Raw genomic sequence first — 23,406 nt, forward strand, 5'->3', positions numbered from 1 at the left:
TATTTGCTTCAAAATTTGATGTTTTGACAATTTGTGGATAATTTCTGGCTGTATTGATATAATTTGTCAGTTATCTTTTATCTTAATACTGATATTTTAACATATATATATATAAATGTTATCACAATATAGGTATATTCAGCCTGTTATGAGTAAAAGAAGTGGTCCAATACTTAACTGTATGCAAAGTTTTCTAGGAAGATTTCAAGCAGTTTGGTTCAAAAGATTTTTACCAAACATTTATTGCAAGATACAAGACACTTTATTCTTTCTTACTCACAGAGGTACTGAGATGTTCAAAAGTCACTTACCTGCATGACATACAATGTCAAATCTAAACAGCATTAAGTATATACATATGTCTGTAAAAGGCTATGATACTGAACATTTACATATAATATTATTACGGTGAATGGCGGTAGGATAAATCTTCATCTGGGGTTAATATTTGATCCTTAGTTTTCACCCATCAAATAATTGTAAAGACATTTTGTTAACCACTGTTTCTATTTGATCATCAAACCACTAAGATCGACTAAAATGGTCTTGACCACCTAGCTTATTCAGATTTAAAGGCTGATCTTCCACCATCTGGCAGGAAAGAATGGTTTGACCAAGGGGAGGAAGTTAAGGGTACTTGTCAGGCAAGCAGTTAGCAAAGTATGACAACTGGGGATCTGGCATTGCATGTGCTTCCTACCTCTCCAGCCTTCAGGTAGAAGTTCAGCCTTTAGGTTTCTCGGTTAGTGTTAGCATCAATCTGATGTAAGAAAACACCAAATTGAACTGCATGTGGACTTAAATTACTAGTATATAATTCATGTACCTCAGTTTTTCAGTTTGTTGTTTATAGATTTACTCCACAACTTTTCAGTGGTACATGGTGACTCTGGTCCATGTTTACAATCGCTGGAGTCGCTCAGAAATCCGGTGCTATGTCGACGGACAGTTGGTGTCATCAGCAGATATGTCATGGCTTGTTTCCACAAGTGATGTGAGGATGATTTTCTTAGAGGCATGCTTTATTTTAGATAACAAAATACCAGGATTGAGCAATCAGTGATTCTGAATGGGTCATCATCACCATCTTTGCAAGCAACATCCTGGGAGTGAGGTGACACGTGAAACTATGCCTGTAAAGAGCTAATGTGATGAGTTGAGCGATGTCATGCTGTGTTATTATCAGCAATGTTCACTTCTAAAACTAGACACAGATCTGTTTTTATCTGCTCAGTGCGCTTTGAGTGTTAGAAAAAGTTGTTGACAGTGACCCATTCAGTATTATTTATATGCATTAAAAAAAAAAATCAGTCTTTTAAAAGACCATGTAGACATGGAGAGAAAAGAGAAAAGGTTAGTAAATCAGTTTGATCTTTTTGTTTTCTTTATGCACAGCCTTTTGACAAGTGCTATTTGGGTTCAAGTGTCGATGGCGATGCAGAGAATATGTTTTGTGGCCAGATGTCTACAGTTTACCTCTTTAGTGAAGCACTTTTACCCCAGCAGATACAAGTGGCTTACCAACTAGGTCCTGGCTACAAGGTCAGTTTTGCACAAATGCTTTTAAAAAAAAAAAGCAAACTCTCTTTTGTTTGTCAGTTTAGCCCACCATAAATGTGGTTTAAAGGAGTGTGAAGATTACAAGCAGCTGGGCGGAAATTATTCTTGCTTTCTGAAGGTGTTGTAATCACATTTTTTCTGAGGTTTTTATAAATATTTTTGATGTCATTTACTCCTTGCATCATTGACGATCAGCATTTGATGTAGAAATGTCCATTTTATTTTTTCTTTTACTCTGGAATTTTTTTTACAATGTCTTCTTTACTGAGCAGAGCCAGTTCAGGTTTGACAATGAAAGCACTGCTGTTCTTGGAGACTCTGCTGCCAGGGTAAATGTTAACCATGGATGCTTCTTTTTGGATTGGTTTCCTCCAGTTTTCAAATAGTGGCTCTGTGTACCTTGTGACTTAGTGCCAATAGCAGTGTTTAAAGTGTGTGTGCCGGCAAGGTATCTAACCCTTGAAGTTTAATCATTTAGTTCGTAGCGGAATATCTTGAATGAGCTTCAGAAACAGAAAACTGTAGATTGTTGTGCTGTCTTTATACCTTTTTTTTTATTTGCTGCTGTAAAACAAAATTTATTATATGTTCTTCAGCTTCAAAGAAAATATTGAGCTGAAAGAATTAAGACACCCCCCCCACCACCACCCAGTAAGAATATGTAGTTAATTTGTCAGTAGATGTCAGATAAATAGTTAATTGCACACAAGACATGTTTCTGCAAACTTCTGGATGAAATGAATGGAAAAATTAGTTGTAAATCAGATTCATTTTAAAGATAAGTTTTATCCTTTAATTTACATATCTGTTCAGCTGCCGTGATCATTTTTGTAATCAGGTAGCTTCCTGCTATGTTCATTTTAAACACTGCAATTTCTTGGCTCCGTTTTGTATGTTGCATGACTTCATGTTTTCTTCATCTGCTCATTTTTCACTTAAAAACAAAATTTTGTGCGAACATTTTTGTTTTTTAACTTATTTATTTTTATATTCTGTTGTGATTATAAATGTTTTTTGTTGGATGTGAGGCCAGCAGAGGAATTCGAATATGCTGTTATTAAGAACTAGTGCTCCCTTTCACTAACAGAACTTGATCAGTTAACATGAATAGGTAGTGCAGGATTATGTAAGAGTAATATGTAACCAGATATTTTATGCCTTTCTCTTTTCTGTGAAAATTTTGAAATTAAACCATTTGTGCATGTATAATACTTGGTAGTTTAGTTACTGAATTAAGTTGTATTATTTAAATAATTTCAATTAACTCTTCTAGTAGTAAAATAATAAGGAGTGTGTACAGCTTTCTTGTTTTTTAAAATGCAACCAGGTTATCATTATACCCATATATCTTTATTTTTAGAATATATTCTAGAACATTATCATTTTCTAGAGTGGATTTTGTGAGATTTCATGAAAATGAAGATATTATGTAATGTATAGTGTGTATTTATAATGTATTGTAGGACATTTAGAAGATGATGGAGATAGAACAACATGGTGCAGACATATTACTAGGGACTAGTGTTCTAGCACTAAAATTAAAGCAGTGAATGAAATGTAGTTTCATGCAGAAATGATTATGCCAAGACATTTTGCACACTTACAAAATTAAGGCACTAGACAGATCAAATCTTTTATAATTTTAATCTTATTTATACTTTATACTCTGATTAAGCAAGAAATAAGTGATTGCAAAATTAAGGATGCCAAGTACAGATGATTTGATTTTATTTGAAACGAAACTTGTCTTACACAGGCATTTAAGAATGAAGACAACAAGAAGGCTTACAGAAGATGAACATTCAACTGTTTTATCATTTCTTGCTGTTAAGAATCCAAGTATTTTAATTGTTTTTTTCAGCAGATACTATATGATGGACGACTAACTAGCAGCATAGTGTTCATGTACAACCCTATTGCTTGTGATAGTCAGCTGTGCTTGGAATCTTCTCCAAAGGGAAATCCTTCTTTCTTTGTCCACACACCTCATGCCATGATGTGCCAGGCAAGTCACTGGGATATGAGCCACAATTTTCAAATTAAATACTATGTTGGTTTTATTGATGTTCACTTATATAAAAAGGCCAACCTGTCACATAAGTCTTTTTTAAAACTGGCAAGAACAAAATGGGTGAAAAATAGGGCATATTTCAGTTTTGTAATGCTCATTTAAACCAAAGTTTAAACAAAATTTTATAATTCAGCATTTCACAATGTGAAGTTATGTTTTTTCCATATGTAAATATGGCATGAATATTTCAAAAAAATGTTTCCTTAATTTAAAATGAGAATTTTATTTAACGATTTCTTTCAGGATGTGAAGGCAGTGATAACTCATTCTATACACAGTACCCTTCATTCGCTGGGAGGAGTACAGGTGAGTAGGGGGATACATTTTTGCTAAGGTCAGTGCATTCTTATGGTTTCATAGAAGAGTTCACTTCTGCATCTAGTTTGTGGATGTTGATTGCTGGCTTGTTTAACTAAATACCTGTTTGTTTCAGATCCTTTTCCCATTGTTTGGTCAGCTAGACATGCCTGTTGATCAAGGTCCTGACAAACAGAGTCAAGTGGATTACACAACATGGTATTGTAATGTCTTCTAATTTTCCTGCAGCTTATCAACTGAAGATTTGTGTGGCATGTGTACTTAGCTTTCATTATTTTTTTATTTTTTTGTTGTTGGTTATTTTAGTATTATTGGGATTTTTTATGAGGTCAGAAAGTTTGGGCTTTTTGTGGCCTCTGTAAAAAAAAAAAAATTAAGTTAGAGGTTTCTTTTCAACTTACGACATTTACAGCTTATACATTTTTGATTACTGCCAAGACAAAAAATGTGTTTTATGAATTGCATGCCTCTGGCTCGCTTGGATTGTATTCTCTTTTTAATGTAATGCTAATGACTAAGCATAAAGATAGAATTATGACTTCTCTAGATGATGAGTGTTGGTCTTCTCCCAACAGTGCTAATCTGATGGACTTGCTGTGTGATCTACTGAAGAGTTCCTCCACCATTCAGCAGCAGTTTTTGCAGAGCAAAGGCTTTCTTGTCATATCATACCTTCTGGAAAAAGTGAGCACACCGTATGATTACATTCAATCATTTTCCCCAAGCTCACACTGCTAATTCAAGATTTATTATTGTCACTTTACAGCACATCTTTTCTTGCATGGTGTAGTTGTTTATTTAAAAAAATTGCAATATCATGATAACCATAATCAGACAGGTGAATGAAGTACTAGGTAAAGATACCCTACCTTTTTTTGTAATAACTTCAGTTGGAGTAGAACCAGCTATTCCAGTAAACTACTGGTGCATTCATAGTGTTGTTATTGTTTCTGTTATCTTTTCAGTCTTCAAGGGATCACATCACACCTGCTGTTTTAGAAGCCTTTCTTGACCTGACTCAGTACTTGGTCAAACTGCCCACTGGTTCCCCGCTACTCAAGCACTTGTTTGATTACATCTTGTTCAACCCCCAGTTGTGGGTACACACTTCTGTAGAGGTTAGTGTCATGGGTCATATCATTTATTCGAAAGGTGTTTATGTGACATACTTTCAAACTTTTTAGAAAGCTGTGGTGTAGGTAGAGCACTTTTTTTAGTTTGGTGGCAAGTTATTTAGTTTTTATAAAATGTCATACTGGTGCCATATATGTGGCTTATATGAGGTCTTGAGGTTGGTAATTGTGTGTGGGTATATATTGCTGATTGCAGAATATTTTTTCTTTTTTGTGTGTGTTTTTGTATAAATCACAAATTACTGAGTTATATACTATACATATACTAGTTATGTTTTTTTTTTGTTGTTACCTGTCTTTGGATAGTGGATAAAATGGCTAGAAAAGTTTGCAAGAAAATAATAATATTTATGTGCACAACAACTAAAGCTGTTGGTTACGTAACAGGTGCAGACAAAACTATACTGCTACCTTGCTACAGAATTCATCAATGATGCTCACATCTATACCAACATCCGCAGAGTGTCAGCTATCCTCCAGACAATGCACTCTCTGAAGTTTTTCTACTGGGTAGTCAGTCCACAGGATCGTAGTGGGATCATTCCTAAAGGCTTGGGTAAGTTGATGTTAAAGCAGTGGAGAAACAGATTTTTGTGCAAGAAGTAAGTTTATGATTTGTAGTTTAGCTTCTTGCTTCTAGTATCAGAGGGATTGTATCTGCCTTGAGTATGTAAATGGTCAGATATTTTGTACATGCATTCCTGTGACAAATGTTGACCATCCCAAGGTAAAGGTGTGACAGAGCAGCAGAAAGCTAGACTCTTCAGGTAATTTATTCGACTGAAAATGTGTGGCCTTTGACTGAAATCTGAAAAGTTATTGATCATCCAAAAGAAAAGTGTTAATTGTCAGAACTGATGATTCCTCATCATTTTAAGTGTTGTTGATTTTGATCCTTTTTTTGTGTGCTTAGATGGGCCTCGACCAACATGTGATGAGATAGTCAGACTGAGGTCTTTCATGCTTCTCTACCTGCGAGAGCTGATCATCAAAGGGCAGGGAATATTAGAGGATGAACTTCAGAGCATGCTGAATTACCTGACCACGCTACATGAAGTACGGATACAAGCTTCCTTTGGTTTACATGTGCATGGCTGTGCGAAGAGAGTGCAAGGGAGGAATAAAGGATAAAGTAAAGAGCTTACATGGGTGTGCACTTGCACACTTTATATTCATGTTTGCTTGCAGTTACATATATGTGTAAGGACACAGTTGCTGATGTCTTTTTGCATTATAGACAGAGTGAATGTCCTGTTAAAAAAATTGTACCAAAAAGTGGCTGACACTGAAAGAAACCAAATAGATCCAAAAAAAAAAAAATCCCCACATAAGCATTTATAATTAATCTCTGCCAACAGGATGACAACCTACTTGATGTTTTGGAGCTGTTGGTGGAACTGATGGCTCAACATCCAGCATCCATGGTGCCTGCTTTTGACAAGAAGAATGGTGTATGGTGAGTACAATCTTTAAATCATGCTTCTGTTACCATAAGAAATAAGGCTGCATTTCCTTAAAGTAACCTGAAGATGAGAAACAGATATAAAAAACAATCATCCCTACAATAATACTGAGCATGACATGTAAGGTATACTGCTCAAATGCTATCAATATATTTTATTTCAATCTGTTGTTTTCTTTCTGTGTGTGTGAGAGAGGGAGTGTGTGTGAAAGTGGAACAAGGGGATAAGAAGCACTGTGCAAATCACTTCTAGCACAATCTATTTATATGGGTGCATTTAGTTGATTTTGAATTCAAACCATCTTAAGTTATGCATAATCTTGGTCCCTTCGGCAACTAGTCAATCTAAGTAGCTTCTTCTGTAAGTACTGGTACTAGAACACTTACCAATAACCTTATGTCTTATTTCTGCTTGGGATTTCTGTACATGCTTGTAACTCTGAAGCTTATGTACTGTCAAAGACCTAGTTCTTGAATTTGTGTGTGTGTGTCTCTCTGGTGACAACTTGCAATTATGATATGTGGTAATCCACTTTCTCATAGTCACATCTACTGATGTTTTTCTATGTCTAAACGAGCCATTCCAGTTTTTTTTTAATTTTAAGAAGTATAACACAACACCAGCATGTCTTGTTTGAAGAAATTACAACATTTTGTTGTTAAAAGCAGAAACTGAAGTTGTTTAAACATGTTATCAGTAAGTAAAAAGCACTATGGCTAATTGAACCAGTTGATATTATTAAGTGATCGGATGCACGATTTGTCTTTGGTAAACACTACAGTATTCAACTTAGCCATCATTAAGAAAAACAATTATCCTTCCACTTAGTTGACCAATCTTTGAATTGCCCGTGTGACCATGATGGTTTTTTATTTTTGTCTACCAGATGCCACATGCTAGTATCACGATGGCCATCATGCTAGTATAATTTTTAATGTTCTCAACTTCATGCAGTCAGTGCATTTTCAAATACATTTGCTTTGATGTGAATCCACAAAATTCACACTCTAATACCATCGGAGTAAAGAATAGTTTGATAAGATTCTTTTTGCATTATATTTTCAGCACGGTGTTTAAACTACTGGCCTCACAGAGAGAGGACATCCGTCTGTTGGCACTGCGTCTACTAGGGTTTTTCCTTATGCGTAGCACATACAGGTAGGAATGGGTTTGTCTATTGTTAGGGTATTTATTACAGGAGGGGCTTACAAACATATATAGTGTGTGTGTAAATCTGCTCTCACATATATATATATGAGAGAGCAATTGATAAGATTTTGAAAAAGGAAACCTCCAAAGAAACTAACTCATAGGTATTTTTGGTTGTTGTTTTGTTTTGTTTTGTTTTTTTGGTTAAATTACAAAATTTCGTTTTGTAGGCGAAAGCAAGATGCCATGAACCCATACAACCTCTTCAGTCTTTTGGCTGAACGTCTTATGCTTCACTCCAGCAATATTTCCATGAACATCTACCATGTTCTGTTTGAGGTACATGATATGATTTAAATTTGAACATATTTTGTGACTTAAGGAAATTGTGCAACAATTTTGGTTCCATCATAGATTTATAACATTTTCACACTGCTTTGAATGGCAGAATCTGAGTGTCTGTCATCAAAGTCTCTGGTGTCTTATTAAATATTTCTTCTGTTTCAGCTTTAAAGTTCTTCAAAAATATTGCTGTATTATTTCTTTGAAAAGCTGAGCTGCTCAAATAAATCTTTAGCTCAGGAACAATATCACCTCATTTAAATTTTCTGAATGGTGGGTGATTTGGCCTATTCTTTTGTAGCTTTGTCTGTAAAGTATGAGACAACATATTCGGTGCACACATGTATGTGAGTGAGTGAAGAGGGAGATAGTATTTAAGCTGATCTTTTATCCTTGAATTAGATTTTGACAGAGAGGATGAGTCTGGAGAAACCTAAAGATCTGGAGCCAGAGTCTACCCATAGGATTGAGAATTCAGGTGAGGTGGGGATATGTTTAGATTTGTCAATAATTTGGGAATAATATGAATGTCTTACTATTTATTGTGTTCTCTGTGTGAGTGGATGTTGCACACACATTTATGCACAGGATTTTCTTCTATTTTAAGTAACAAGTGTCATCAAGTCATTTTCCATAAAATCAGTCTTGGTTATTCTTTTCAGAAAAAAAGGATAGGGGCATTAAAATACAGTCCTTTCAACTTTATTAAGGCTGGAGTTTATTGAGTAGCTAATCCACAGAACAACTTATTCTGCACCTTGATTAGCCCTTCCCAAAAAGGAAAGAAATTAACTTTTTGTTTGTAAAAGTGGGGTTTTTTTTTTTTGCTGTTCTTTACTACATAGCAATCCTTAAAGTGGTAGCAACCATGATCAGGCAGTCGAAAGCTACTGCAGAGGTCCTGGAGGTGAAAAAGAAATTCTTGTCAGACCTCACGATTCTTTGCAATAACAACAAGGACAACAGAAGGTTTGTATCATTAGAAAACTTCATTGAACTGCAAGCTGTTACAGAAGATTTGTGTCTTTAGAAGACTACAACAAGCTGTTAAAGAAGGGATAGATGTGAAGCAGATTGACAGATCTGTCAGATTTTCTTGAGCTTTATGACTTAACTTGCTTTGGAAAAGAAAATAGCTTATTTACCACAGGCAGAAAGAATACTTAGCATTTTGGTAAGGGAAATGGTAACTTTTAGATAACATTTCTTCTTGTAGAACTGTGCTGCAAATGTCGGTTTGGCAAGATTGGCTGTTTTCTATGGCCTACATTTACCCACGAAATGCGGAGCAGCAGAAAATCACGGACATGGTCATGGCTTTGTTCCGCATGCTGCTGCACCATGCCATCAAGTACGAGTTTGGAGGCTGGCGTGTCTGGATTGATACTCTGGCCATCTTGCACTCAAAGGTACATTGCATGTGTTTGCACCCAAGTATAAAGAAAGAACTTTCATGTCTCAAATCAAGAGTAATGTAATGATAAAAAATTAAATTAAAATTACTTTTAAAGTCTGTAAAGTAGAAAAGAACTGATCATATTCTTTCAGTTTTTAACAATAACTAGACATCTTGTAATTTATGTAAAGGTGACATATGAAGACTTCACCCTACACATGTCCAAAGTATACCACCAGTATGAGCAGCAACGAACTGATGACATCTCTGATCCCAAAGAGCGTCAGCAGAGACCAATCAGCACCATTTCAGGTCTCAGCAGTGGAGACACCAGGCCAGCACCAAAGTCAACTGTTCGCATTTCTGAGGTCACGGAAGATGAAGCAGCCGCTATAGAGAAAGAGAATGGAGAGAAAAAAGAGGACCAGTCTGAGGAAGAAAAAGAAAAAGGCATCAAAGAAGATGGGGACCATGAAGAACAAAAAGAAAATGTGGAAGAAAATTCCCTTAAAGATGTTGAGACACGAGAGAGTGCGGATGGTGCATCTGTGGTGCCAAACCAAGAGACTAGGAAGGAGGAGGAGGAGGAGAGTTCAAAAGAACAGGCTGACACAGAGAAATCTTCAGAAGTCCAGGGCACTGACAGCAGTTCCACAGAAGTGTCTGTGTCTGAATCAACTGCTACGTCAGGCTCAGCACCACCGGAACTACCTGTGTCAGAGTCAGCACCTTCTGCCAGGTCTAGAGTTAAGCCCAAACATTCTGGAAGCCTTGACAGTGAAGAGCAGAATCACAACCAGAGTGCTTCACTACATCGTCACCCTTCCAGTGCTAGCCGTACTGGGGACGAGAGACAAGGCCGCACTATTTTCAGCCCAGGCCCACGGGCTCCACCTTTCCGTATTCCTGAGTTTCGGTGGTCCTATCTTCACCAGAAGTTGCTTAGTGATCTTCTGTTTGCTGTGGAAACAGACATCCAAGGTGTGGAAAAGGTAGGCATACTCACTTCATAATAGAGAAAAGATTTATTATAAAATCCCTAATAGGAGGAACCATTCTTACTTGTTGAATGACAAATGCACTTTTTTCCCTTGCCTCTCAGTCTTTTAACACGATAATCACGACTTCCATTGGCTGTGGCTTTGTACACATTGTAAACATATCCATTTGTCTGATAATGTCATATCAACAAATGCGGTTGCAAAGGTTGTGTCATCAAAACAAGAAGATGACCATGGAGGAATGAGGTTGTTTAGAGTGTGTGACAGTTGTCTGAGAGCTTAACAAATGGGCTCTCCTTTTTAAATGTCTCACTTAAGCAAAGAGACATTCTGGGGATTAATATGTTTTTGTTGATGCTAAAATACAATAAGTGCAAGATATATTTTCCATTTTAAATATCTGTTTTTCAGTCACAGCACAAAGAATGTCATTGACTTTGTCAATGCTGCTGAAAACCACATCTATGTGGTGAATGTTACTCACATGATCTCTCAGCTGGCAGACAACCTCATCACTTCCTGTGGAGGTCTTCTCCCTTTACTTGCGGCTGCCACATCACCAAATGTATGTAAAGAACCTGAGATCAAGTCGTTAGATGATTTTTTGATATAATAGCTTGGTTGGCAGTGAGCTGAAGATGCTACATAACGTGTGAAATAAATTTGGTTGACATCATCTGAAATAGATATCCTTGTTGATGGTCAATGCTTATAGCTAGGCCCTGATATCTTAGTATTGTTTTTGTGTTTACATATACATATGAACATTTTTGTATGTGCATGCAATAATAATTGCTGATATTTTAAATTTTGATGTGCATTAATTGTTGCATTAAATGGATTTGTGTTGAGCTTTTTCAAGGGATTTCCTCAAGCAAAGTCATCACTGTTAATGGGGACATGACATAAGCCCTATGGTAGAAGTCCTGTAGTGATGAATGAGAGATGGCATTAGTTCCACTCTCTGGTTTTAGTGAGACATGCTCTCAAGTGTTGTTTTGTTGCTTTGCAGGGAGAAATTGAAATATTGGAACCAAACCAAGGCCTCAGCATAGAGCAGGCTGTGTCCATCCTGCAGCGCATCATGGCCATGACCGATATCTTAGTCTTTGCCTCATCAACTAACTTTGCTGAGCTGGAGCAAGAAAAGAATATGCCATCTGGTGGCATTCTGCGACAGTGCCTTCGTCTGGGTAAGTTAATTTGAAGTTGAGCAATTAAAGTGAAGCAAAATAGAGGGAATGAAAATAATGAGTTCTGTTGCTATTATTCTTTCTCTATCCAGTTTGCACAGCAGCTGTGCGAAACTGCCTAGAATGCAGACACCGTTATTCCCGCCCTCCATCAGAACCCCCATCGCCAGGAGCTGGAGCGGGAGGCAAACCAGTAAATGGAGTAAATCCTATTCAGTCCCTTATTGGAGGATCACACCCATCCACAAAGGTAAGATCCATATTAGTCACTGCTGCAGGATTTGCTTGATACATGATAAATAATTTTTATCAGAATAAAATTCTTGTAAAAAATTTTTCTTTATTGTTTGACAAACCTTTTTTGACTTCCTTGGTCCAGAAAAATTTTTTTTTTTCCTTAGGGTCTATAGGTTTGCTGTTGGTATTTCACGTATTGTATCTTCCATCATCTGATATTCTATGTGCTGAAATGAGAAAAGATTTATGACATCTGGGTGGGGTTTTTTTAATGTTAAAGAACATAGTGGAGAACCTGGCAGGACAAGTGGCCCCCATTAAAGATCCTGAAAAGCTTCTACAAGACATGGACATCAACAGGCTGCGTGCTGTTGTATACCGTGATGTGGTGAGCATTGCTTAAAACAGATGAGCTTAGTTTTCTTCCTGTCACATCATGTAAAAAATTTCTTCAATATAATAATGATAAGTGCACAGAATTCTTTCATATATTGAATGTATTTCATATGTATATACTTTAAAAAAATTCCCTTCACTACCAAAAGCTTTGTTGACCCAGTGATTTTTTTCCACACCCCCATAAACACAGAACGTGTCATCAGGTTTCAGTTCTTTGTATATGACCTGGGGTTTCAGGAGGAGACAAAACAAGCCCAGTTTCTGGCCCTGGCCATTGTGTACTTTACATCAGTCCTTATGGTTTCAAAGTATCGTGATATCCTGGAACCACCTACACCAACATCAGCTGCAGGCAGCTCTTTTGGAACAAGTCGCAGGGACAGCACTGGTATGGGCATCTCATTTTCTTTTGTGCACAGGCTGCATGTTCAGAGAGCTTTATGGTGGAGGGTTTCTTCCCCTTCCTGCTTCCTTTAGTTTGTTTAATTCTTGTCATATGTCACAGAGCGTGATCATTTTCTTTATGATAATGACTATAGTTACACATGGTTGTGTGTGGGAAGTTAATTGGACAGTTCATGGTGCGGTTGTGAGGAGATTTTCTTCTCTTATTATATCTAACCCATTATTATAGGGCTTTTGCTATAGAGTTTATTTGCATTAGGGTTGTTGCCTTTGACTTACTTCACCATTTCTGGTACTAGTCCTCAGTACCTCTTCAAACTCGTTTTCATCTACATGCCCCCACAACTTCTTCGCTCATCTTCTGACACCAAGCTTCTGTGTTCCACTAGCTAAGACAAAGACATATAGACAGAGGTCTTTCTCCTACCAAGCCCCATCACTTCAGACAGATTCCCCATCAGCCTTTGCAACTGATTCTTTTACCACTTTTAAATCTAAACTTAAGACACATCTTTTCAGAACGTCAACTTTACTGTGACTCTGTCCTGACCATGAGCGTGCATACTGTGTGTGTAATTTGCGGATGTTTATTGTAGAAATGAGTGTGTCTGTTATATTCAAATATGGGTGCATGGTTGTTGATGATTCAGTCTATAGATTATTTATGTAAAGCACTCTGAGCATATCATTGGAAAAGCGCTATATAAATCCTCATTATTATTAATTTCCTTAGTAACAGTGATGGCTGTGTGCTAAGAGATGAGAATTTTAGGGAGGAGGGTTCAAAGAAGAAGTATACAGGAGTGGCCTGGGTTGGCTTAATGCCCTACATCCATGTCAGTGGCTGTGCAGTCAAATTCTATACACACAGATCTTAACAAGTTTGTTAAAATTGTGAGTAGATTAAGCACATAAAACAAATTTGGAGCAAGGTCCTCCAGTTTCTTTAGATGGTTATTTGCAAATTTGGTGGTATACTTTGAATGGTTTACAACTCTAAGACACAAAGAACATGAAATCAAATTAAAGCTGTTTGCATGCTGATCTTGAAAATATTCATAGACATTTTGGAAAAGATGCTTGTGTCCTAAATCAGCATTGGTCTTCCATCGACTCACTGACACTGGTAGTTTATGTAAGTTCTGCAGAAATGAATCAGGGGTTTGTTGTCTCTCTCACAACTTTATTCCTTTTTCCCACTACTTTCCCTTCGTCCTACTGCAATCTTGAATCCAATAAAATTCTCAGCCTGGCAGAAACTGAGCTCGTCAGCCATCCCCCTTCTGCCTGAAAGCAGTAGCAGCAACAATGGCAACAAACCTGCAACTACCACAAGCAAAACTTGTTCCACCTCCAGTGAAGAGGTGGCCAGTACCAAAGGGGGTGAGATGAAAGGTCCAGCCATCGAGGAGCCCAGCGCAGTTCCAGCACTTGTTCCTACACCAACAGAAGCAGACATTGAGGATGGTGGTGGTGGTGATGGTGGTGGTGGTGGTGACGACGGGGGCAGCGTATTAGCACAGATGGCTTCTGGCAGCCTCGAGTTATGTCCAGAGGCTACTGAACAAGGTTGTCACCTGTTGTTTTGGTGTCTCTGATGTTCTACTGTCATTTACTTTGGATTTTTGTTTATGTACAAGTGAGGTTTCTGCAGACTGTGGAAGGCTTCTTGGATTTTGTTTTTCTTTGTCATTCTTGATGGGCTTATATTTTGCAATTCTTAAGTGATGTGCTTGTTGGCTATCGTATTTGTGAAAGCTGGGTCCAAAGATTTGTTTTTCTTTATTTTTTGTGCCTGCCATGGAGTCTTTAGAATGGACACTACACATTTTCTGCATGATTTCTTTTCTTGTCATTTTTTCTGTAGGTCGATTCTGGGGACTTTTTGTTTACGTTTGCAAGAAGACCAGCTTTGTATTAATGGTATATTTTCTTTACATTGGGATTCCATTGTTCTCAAATTCTTCGGTGTGCTTTATGGAGTGAGTTGTGTTTGTAAATAGGAGATTTTTAAGTTCCTTGGTGTTGTGTCATGTTTCACCTTTAATTCTCTGTTGTCAGAGAAGGCTCAAAACTATTTTCTTATTTTTGTAGATTCCTTTAATGTTTAAACACCCATGCAACTACATTCAGCTATGTTTTATGCAGGATCTTATTATTTACCATTATCTTTTTACAGTTTATAGTCTGTTGATATGAAGAACATAATTGACATGATTCTTCATAAACAAAGCCTGTAAACCTGAGAAAAGTTAATGGCTACATTGTTGCCTTGATAGGCAAGTGAAAACCAACAAATGAAGTTTGTCATGAGACTGCATAATTAACCGTTTGTTGCCCTATGCAAGGATTATCCTGAGTAGTGAAACCCAGGTATTTAGCATGAGACTTTGGTGGTCTTAGAGCCATGGTGCACTTTTTCCTTGTCTGTGATTGTACTGGATATAGCTTTGCTGCAGTGGAATGTGGCTTCTGAGTTCATGGAATGACTTAGTGTCGCTCACAATATTTGTCTCAGACTCGAGTGTTACAGATGATCCTTTCAGTCTGAGCTTTTGTCTGTTGACTGAGACTTTATGAGGTACCACTCAGAATATGTGGAAGTGTTTTGTAGTTGCAATATCATTTTTAAGAAGATTAATGTTTCTGCAGTGTATTTTAAAAAAAACTGAATACATGTTCCATCAAAAATGTGCACACACTCACACTAAGAGAGAGAAAGAGCATGTGTGTGTGAGAGAGAGAGCATTATTTTTTAAGTATTTTAAATCTGTAAAGATTATAAGCTGTACAGCATATTTCCACTTCTGAAATAGTGTCAGTTCTTTAGTTATTTGCTTGTGTAAATTTAAGACTGTTTTCTTTTTCTCACCTTAGCCTGAAATGACTATTTGTTGAATTTGCTTGAATCAGTGTGCTGCTTTGTCTTTTAAAAGATTTCTTTATATCTTTTACAAGATTCAGTATCAGGTTTAAAAGAAAATGCACGTTGAATAACAAATGTGATCTTTACCATGAGGAAAAGAAACTAAGTATTTACTTGAGCATACTTCAGCAGTTGTCGGAATTGGATGAGTCGCTTATAACCAAGTGACATAGCATTTGTCAAGCAATTTATAATGAATGTATTTATTTGACAAAAAATATTTAAGATGAAGTAATTGTACTCCCCATGGGACTCTTGTTTCTCAACACAACAGGAGATGAGGAAGAGAAGGAACAAGACAGGGAGGAGAATCAAGACAGCAAAGATAGTGACACCACTCCAAGATCTGAAGAAAGTTCTTCTGCTGTAGAAGTTAGCATATCGAAAGGTCAGTGCAAACTATTTTCTCCCATGTTTTTATCTTCAACCTGTTGTGTATTGACGTTTTGCTTCTGCACTTCTGCATACTGAATACGAAACCTAAATTGTTGACCATTTTCATGTTCAGATCCTGCCATTCATTATTCCTTGGCCAGTTTCCTTGCACTGTGTTAATATCACATGCATTCAAGACTTCAATAGACTCACTGACTGTAGAAAACGTAGTTTCTACTTTTAGTTTGGTAAGAGTTTAGACCACCAACAGTGCACTGGTCAAGATATCACCAATCCTGTTAATGACCAGACAGGATGGTCAATAAATCTGACCAGTGACATTGGACACACTAGGCTGAACACCGCAGCAGGGTTGAAGAGTTTTAAGTACCTGCGAACTTCCCTGAATCAGTACGAGATCAAAGGGTGACCAGGGACACTCCACATGTAGGAAGAGGCGACTCACCCTCTGACTTTGAGAGAATCTTCAACTTCCCAAATCTGCATACTGGCGAGTGGAGATCCGTCTCACGGAGACGTTAAATTGTAAGAAACAAACTTGTGTTGTTTAAGTTGGTGGGAGTATAGCTTCCCAAAGAATTGTGGATTATAATCGTGAATGTACATATATGAACTGGAATTATACATGTGAACTGTGATTAGACACGTGGACTGTGGATCATAATTGTTAATTATGAACGTTATGTGAGGTGGGTGACACCGGAGAAAGCTAAGTAGCCGGGTATCTGTAGCTAGCCTCATTGAGTTGAGATAATTGATCTTTATGCATATATGATTTGTGTCTTCTTTTACTTAATTACACTTTTTTTACATTTATACATATCTGCTTTCTTGATAGTCTGAATGCACATGTGTGCTGTAGTGAAGTAGTTGAGTGTTGTAATAAGGTGTGGTTGAATGCTGGTCAGATTAATTATCCATTGCACGATAGGTGAACGCAAACCTTTACAACTAGCCACCCTGCCAGACCTTTACAGTGACACTAGTAATTTGCTGAGTTATTCTGACTGTTGTTGCATTGGAGTGTTTAAATGTCGCATGACAACTATAGTTAATATAATATACCTTTTGAATGCCCTTTGATTCCCAGGATCCTGAATCTCTCTCTTAGTTTCATCATCATCATCTCTTCATCTTTTTCCACAATAGTCTCTTTTTTATTTTCTCTAGAATAAGCACACACATATAATCACAAGCATGCATGCACAAAGTTTTTGTAGAAGACTTTGTATTCAATTAGGATAAAATCTGATGTTACTTGTGCCTACATTCAGGTGGAAATTAGAAATCTTGGGCAGGGGTTTCATTTTAACAGAGAGAGAAAAACTACTGTAAGAATCTGAGCATTGATTTATGAGGCAAACAACCCAAAAGCTATTGATGAGATGTGTATTTTATTTCATTTTACAGAAGCAAGTGAGGAAAGTAAAGATGAAGAAGCATTGAAAGATATTGGTTCTGTAGTGGAGAATAAAGAAGCAGATGTGGCTGCAGCCTCTGGAGATGATAAGGAATGTAAAACAGAGGAACCTGTTGAGACTGAATCTAAAGAGCAGCCAAGAGAAGGTTGGTTTTATGTAAAATGTTGGTAGAACTGTAAATGTAACATGGATCTGTGAGAATATTGTGTCTTTATTTCTAATTAGATTATTATGAAATAATGAATTAAGTCTTACTATTTTAGCCAAGATAGATAAAAACACTGAAAATCTGATCCACCATCGACAGCTGAAGCTACATTATAAATGACCAGAAGCATTTGAAGCGTATGGGAATGGAGGGCCAGCTAGTGGTCACAATTCTCTCCAATTCTCTATAGAATCTCTTGCCAGTTGTAACTGTCCAGATAGTACCAAGTCTTGTAAGTTCAGCTTTGGTGCAGGGTGGAAGAACAGAATCCTCGGCTGTTTGAGCCAGTGAAGAAGAACTGACAGGACCCTTGGCACTTTAATGGGCAATGCTGCCAGATCTGACAACAGTGCTTTCTCCAATCTCACTAAGCCGACAAGAAGCATTTTGGTCATTGACTTCAAGAGTTTGGTTAGATACAGAAGCAGAATTTCTGGTGGAGAAGTGTGCACTGTCATCCTACCTCATGGAATGGAGAGGGTGCCATCTACCCAATCCTGAGGGTCAAGAACCAGTGACACGAAGTTGGCAGCTCCACAGTCTGGTGAGTGCCAACCGGTCTTGGAAAGTACCTGCAAGCATCTGGGAATGTGAAGGATATTGAGCCTTCCATGATCCCTGCACCAGACACAGAGTCAGAGTCCACAAACATCAGAAATGCCTGCAAACAGAAAAGTGAGATGACGACAGAGTGCAAAAGAAGCATCCTTTAGTGGTCCTTTAACACAGAAGAAGCAGGCAAAACCAAGTCATGACCATCCAGTGTCAAATAAATGATGCTAATGAAGACCAGTCAGAGGCTAACAATGGCACCAAAACCAAGTCAAGAGCGGATAGGGGCAACTAAGGAGTCAAAGGTTATCATGAAGAAAAGTTGATATTAACCACTTCAGTACCAGTGAATCAAAGGTAATTGGCATTGGAAAATTTAGTTGTGGTCAGCAAATGGCCATGGTAATGTGCCATGAGTGAAGTGAAGAATATTTCACTTTTCACTCCAGAAATGTGAGTGTACCCACACAGGAAATCCCACATGAGAATTCAAACGCAGTTAGATACTCAACAGAAGATGAAAACAATTCTCAGGCACACAAGGAGAGACAGCATTAGGCAAAATATCATTGAAACAATTGACAACTTTGAGAAGACAAAGAAAGTCGTGTCTTACCTGAGGCTGATGAATCCTTCAAAAGATCATTTGCTTGCCCCAACTGTAAACAGAGCAACTGACTAATCATAGCAAAGTCTCAACAGAATGAAACAAAGCACAGGAAAATGGCTAAGCTGCAAAGTTGCTTTGCTGTTGCCTTTTTAGCTGTCTGATGGCTGTTGCTCACCTGACGAGTGTAGTGCCTTGCACACCAAGCACATGCTAGCTCACTGTCAGGGACTCAACTTGCACTGGTGAGAGAGCAAATGTATCCTGTTATCTCCTTTGATCAGATCATCTGGTTAGCCTTAACTTTATGAGGCCAAGCTGACCAGATATGTCCAGCCTCTTCAAAAACTAGTAAGTCCAGGCCACCCACTCATATCCGTCATATTCAATAATTTTTACTTCAAAACTTTGTAAACAAGAAGGAACAGAATCCAAGCATTGAGCTAGGTGAATCACCTTTGAATAAAGTTACATCCCTTAACATGAGAACAGGAAGACATAATTTGAAGATTCAAATCTTTCCTGATGTATCTTTTAAAAAAAAGGAGATGGCACATATATATCTATAAAGATGGCCAGGAGTTTTTCATTATTTTTTTTAGCGTATTCTTGACACTGAAAAGTTTATTTCTATACATCTTTGCACCATTACATCCACAAAATACAGGATCAGACATTGCAGTGATCATCAGTTGTAAGTCTGTATCAAAATTTTCTTTTTGGAAATACAATTTGATGTGCCTTTGGATTTACAAGAAAGAGCTATTTCTCAATGGAATGATGTATAAATGGTTTCTGGTTTTTTAAAGTGCAGCCATGGTTGCATAGATGCTTGTTTGTGTCTATGTATATTTGTATTACATACTTTGTTTTATTTGCATTGAACAGTTCCTATTGAATCAGATGGAGTGAAAACAGATGAAAAATCAGAGGCTGAAGAAACCACCAAAGAGCTGGAAGAAAAGATTGAACAGAAACCAGAAGATGTAGTTCCAGCAGAAGCTGAGGACCAGTCAACCACCTCTGCTGGCAGTGAGAATGAAACAAGGGAAGATGTGAAGTCTGCTGATAGTGAAAACCTGCCTGCAAGCAAAGAGGAATCAGAAATCTTGAAGGGAGCTGATAGAGAAGACAAAATGGGTGAGGAGGATAAGTCCAGCAGAGAGGATGACATCACAATGGTCAGGAGAGGTGAAAGAGAAGAGGCAGAAGGAAGCAGTAACCAGCCCATCTCTTCTATCACTGTCAGTCATAAACCCGAAGAAGGCGCCACTGCAGCAACAGACATTCCTAAGCCAAGCCGTCTCGATCTAACCCACCCAGATATTCCAGACCACCTTCACAACCTGCCTGTTGATGGAGGTTCCCTCACAAAACGTCTAGAGAGAGCCTTGGGCTCTGTGGCACCGCTGCTGCGAGAGATCTTTGTTGACTTTGCTCCATTCTTGTCAAAGACATTGATTGGTTCTCATGGGCAGGAACTTTTGATAGGCGGTGAGTGACGTAGCAGTGTTAAAAAATACCCATATTGCTTTCTACAGGTTAAAATCTTGGAGAGAAGTACTCTGACTTCAGAAACAAAGGCTAAACCTGGTTATTAAGCATTGGTACAAAAAAGATTTAGCCTATTGTACTTTCTTCGCTTGTATTTGAACATGCCACCTGATACCTGAACTTTGGTTGCTGTGGTAACAGGTCTAGTGACGTTGAAGCAGAGCACCTCAGTGGTGGAGCTGGTCATGTTGTTATGCTCTCAGGAGTGGCAGAACTCTTTACAGAAGCATGCAGGACTGGCGTTCATCGAGCTAGTGAATGAAGGGAGGTCAGTAGTGATTGGCTGTTTCTTGTTATGTTAGGTCGTCTCCCTTCGATTGGAAAATTCTTTGGGTCAGAGAGCGTTAGTTTTTAATAACATGTTTTTTTTTCTTTAAAGTTTAATTCATTGCAGTTTATAATATAACATTGTAATTGTATAGAAGAATATGTTGGAGAAGTCAATTATCAGTTGTTGATAAAAGAAAACTTGATAGTTTTTTTGGTGGCCATAGAGCTAATGAAATATTACATTTCTAATTTTGCAGACTACTGGCGCATGCCACAAGAGACCATATTGTGAGAGTAGCCAATGAGGCTGAGTTCATTCTTAACCGAATGCGAGCTGAAGATGTACAAAAACATGCAGAGTTTGAGGTATGCCATCACACTAACCCACACTGTGCGAAGAAACTATTTATTTTACATTTTCAATGTTCCCTTTCACTGGTTGATTGAGGCAATCAACTAAATAAGTGCAAATGATGTCATCGAAGAAGTCCAGCTTGCTTGTTCTTTTGTTGTAGAATTTAAATATTTTTATAACCTTTGAATTTTGGCTGTCAGTTCTATTGAAAGTCAGGAACTATTGCAAGATTAGAATGGTTGTAGTTATTTTTGCCTAAAATTTTGTTTTATTGAGTACAGGTGTTCATTCTTTATCGAGCACACTTTATTTTGTGCTGTTTCTTTCTAGTCATTATCTGCCCAGTTGATGTTAGAACGTCGAGAAGAGGAGAAACTGTGTGATCACCTGATTAAATCAGCTAAAAGACGTGATCATTCATTAGCTTACAAGCTGCGTGAAAAGGTTGTGAATATCCTTACAAACAAGCATGGTGCCTGGGGTGAAGGAAAAACAAGGTAGGAATATCTTACTGCTGGCACTTTTAAATTACTAAAATTAAGAAATTTTAAATTGGGAGGCAGAGGAGAGAATGGTGGCTTGTAAGAAAACTGAAGAAGAATATTGAACTCTGAAGACCTTGATTGTTTTTCACATAATAATAGTGATATGATTCTTGAATAACAATTTCTCAGAAAATTCATTCAAGTTTTGATCTGTAATAAGCTACAGCATTTGCACTGTAACCACTCAGAATGCATAAACATAGTTTCTGTTGGTGCTGTCATTTTTCTAATCCTAAAAGCCAGCTCAGTATGCCATCACTTGAAACTTTTGTATTTATCATACAGGAAAAAAAATTTTTTCTTCGTGATATGTTTACATGAACAGTGACAAGCTATTTTTTCTTGTGTATAAGTTAATGTGATTTGCAGCCACCAGCCTAAGTGAACAGACTTTTAGTGGTTTTTTATTTGGTTGGTTTTTTTTTTTTTTTTTTTTTTTTTTTTCCAGTGATGCCTTGGAGTTCTGGAAGTTGGATGTTTGGGAGGATGACTCTCGACGACGTAGACGTCTAGTGAGAAATCCACTGGGTTCTACTCATCCTCAAGCCACTCTAAAAGCTGCCATTGAGCATGGTAGGGATTTAACTGATCAGATCTACGGAATTCACAATGTCAGCTGAGGACAAATGCATTGTATAATGTAAAAGTTACACAGTTGAAATTAAAGAAATCATTTTGTAGTGTCCATGTGCACACATGCATGCATTTGTGTATAAGCATGAATGTGCAGCTTTTCTGTTCCTCTTTTCCAAGTCCATTCATTTGTTTAAACCGGGGTAATTTACACATCATTTGATTATATGTTGTTATAAATACTTGGTTTAAATGTACTGTTCTGGTGTTTAGGCTAGTCATAAGGTTAGCATTAAATTACCAACATTAATTACATATTATTCAGGTGCCACAGAAGATGCAATCAACCAGGCTCGGGAAGCATTTCATGCTCACCTGACTCACCTGCGCAAAGTACAGAAGGAGACAACTGATTACACTGACGAAGAGCTTATGATGGAGGAAAAAGACTTTGAGCAAGATTTTTCAGGTAGGAAACAAAAGCCTACCTATGGATTTATTTTCCTCTTCAAAGAATAACAAATTGATTGCACACTTTGTTCTAACCTGGTAATGCAAAGATCTTGTCAAACAGAAGAAAGGGATTACCTATGGGTACATATAACACATATTTACAGCTCCCTTTGTGGTGTGTAACAGGACCTGTGGCACTGTCCACCAGCTGTAAACTGATCGTGCCAGGTGTGGCTGTTAATGGCACAATGTCCATCACCAAGTCTGAGCTGTACTTTGAGATGGATGATGAAGATGCAGAAAATAAGAAGATTGACCCACAGGTAGGACATTCACAATCTGTCTGCTGAAAGAGCAATTCATGTGCAAACTTTTTTTTGTTCTCAAATGACTGGGTTTATTTTCAAAGATTCTCATTTCCAAAATTGTAATAAGGTCATCCTCTTTTTTTTGATAAGTCCATCATATACTTTCTGTCCTGTACACAAAAGGAAGTCAAATCTGTGACCTGTTGGAATATGGATAGAACTAATCAATCTCTTGTTCTGCTATTGACTGTAGGTTATCTATAATTGAGTGTGAGTTCATGGATTTAACATCTTTCTGAGCAGGTTCATTTTCAAAGGCTCATATCTTGGCAGGTGAAAAGACCTTGGGAATTTATAATAATAATAAATAGCACATCTGTCTAGCACCTTTTTCTAGCATCAACTAGACTCAAGGCACTTTACATATAGGCATGTAAGCACTTCATATTTATGCATAAAATAATTAAATAATATAATATTAATTCAATTTATCATATTAATAGAAGAAGTAGGAAAATGTTATTCCTAAGTGCCATGGAACCCTTTGATAAACTAAACCTAGTCGTTCAAA

General features: G+C 37.5%; 1 protein-coding gene across 1 annotated transcript in view; it reads left to right on the top strand.

Annotated features, from left to right (window-relative positions):
- The window catches only part of LOC112559238 (neurobeachin-like), a 172,766-nt gene that overhangs the window by 15,158 nt on the left and 134,202 nt on the right, over positions 1-23,406 (top strand). The window contains 33 exon segments of the mRNA XM_025230304.1: positions 875-994; positions 1,396-1,542; positions 1,833-1,889; positions 3,425-3,565; positions 3,875-3,937; positions 4,065-4,147; positions 4,525-4,633; positions 4,915-5,067; positions 5,470-5,638; positions 5,996-6,138; positions 6,441-6,538; positions 7,611-7,703; positions 7,925-8,033; positions 8,439-8,514; positions 8,882-9,005; positions 9,253-9,445; positions 9,624-10,412; positions 10,414-10,424; positions 10,845-10,998; positions 11,446-11,626; positions 11,719-11,876; positions 12,144-12,251; positions 12,500-12,650; positions 13,916-14,236; positions 15,868-15,981; positions 17,400-17,555; positions 19,666-20,271; positions 20,473-20,599; positions 20,859-20,967; positions 21,287-21,453; positions 21,950-22,074; positions 22,400-22,543; positions 22,714-22,850. Coding sequence (XP_025086089.1) covers positions 875-994; positions 1,396-1,542; positions 1,833-1,889; positions 3,425-3,565; positions 3,875-3,937; positions 4,065-4,147; positions 4,525-4,633; positions 4,915-5,067; positions 5,470-5,638; positions 5,996-6,138; positions 6,441-6,538; positions 7,611-7,703; positions 7,925-8,033; positions 8,439-8,514; positions 8,882-9,005; positions 9,253-9,445; positions 9,624-10,412; positions 10,414-10,424; positions 10,845-10,998; positions 11,446-11,626; positions 11,719-11,876; positions 12,144-12,251; positions 12,500-12,650; positions 13,916-14,236; positions 15,868-15,981; positions 17,400-17,555; positions 19,666-20,271; positions 20,473-20,599; positions 20,859-20,967; positions 21,287-21,453; positions 21,950-22,074; positions 22,400-22,543; positions 22,714-22,850 — 5,436 coding nt within the window.

Source organism: Pomacea canaliculata, linkage group LG3 (genome assembly GCF_003073045.1).
Source record: "Pomacea canaliculata isolate SZHN2017 linkage group LG3, ASM307304v1, whole genome shotgun sequence".
Taxonomy (NCBI): Eukaryota; Metazoa; Mollusca; class Gastropoda; order Architaenioglossa; family Ampullariidae; genus Pomacea; species Pomacea canaliculata.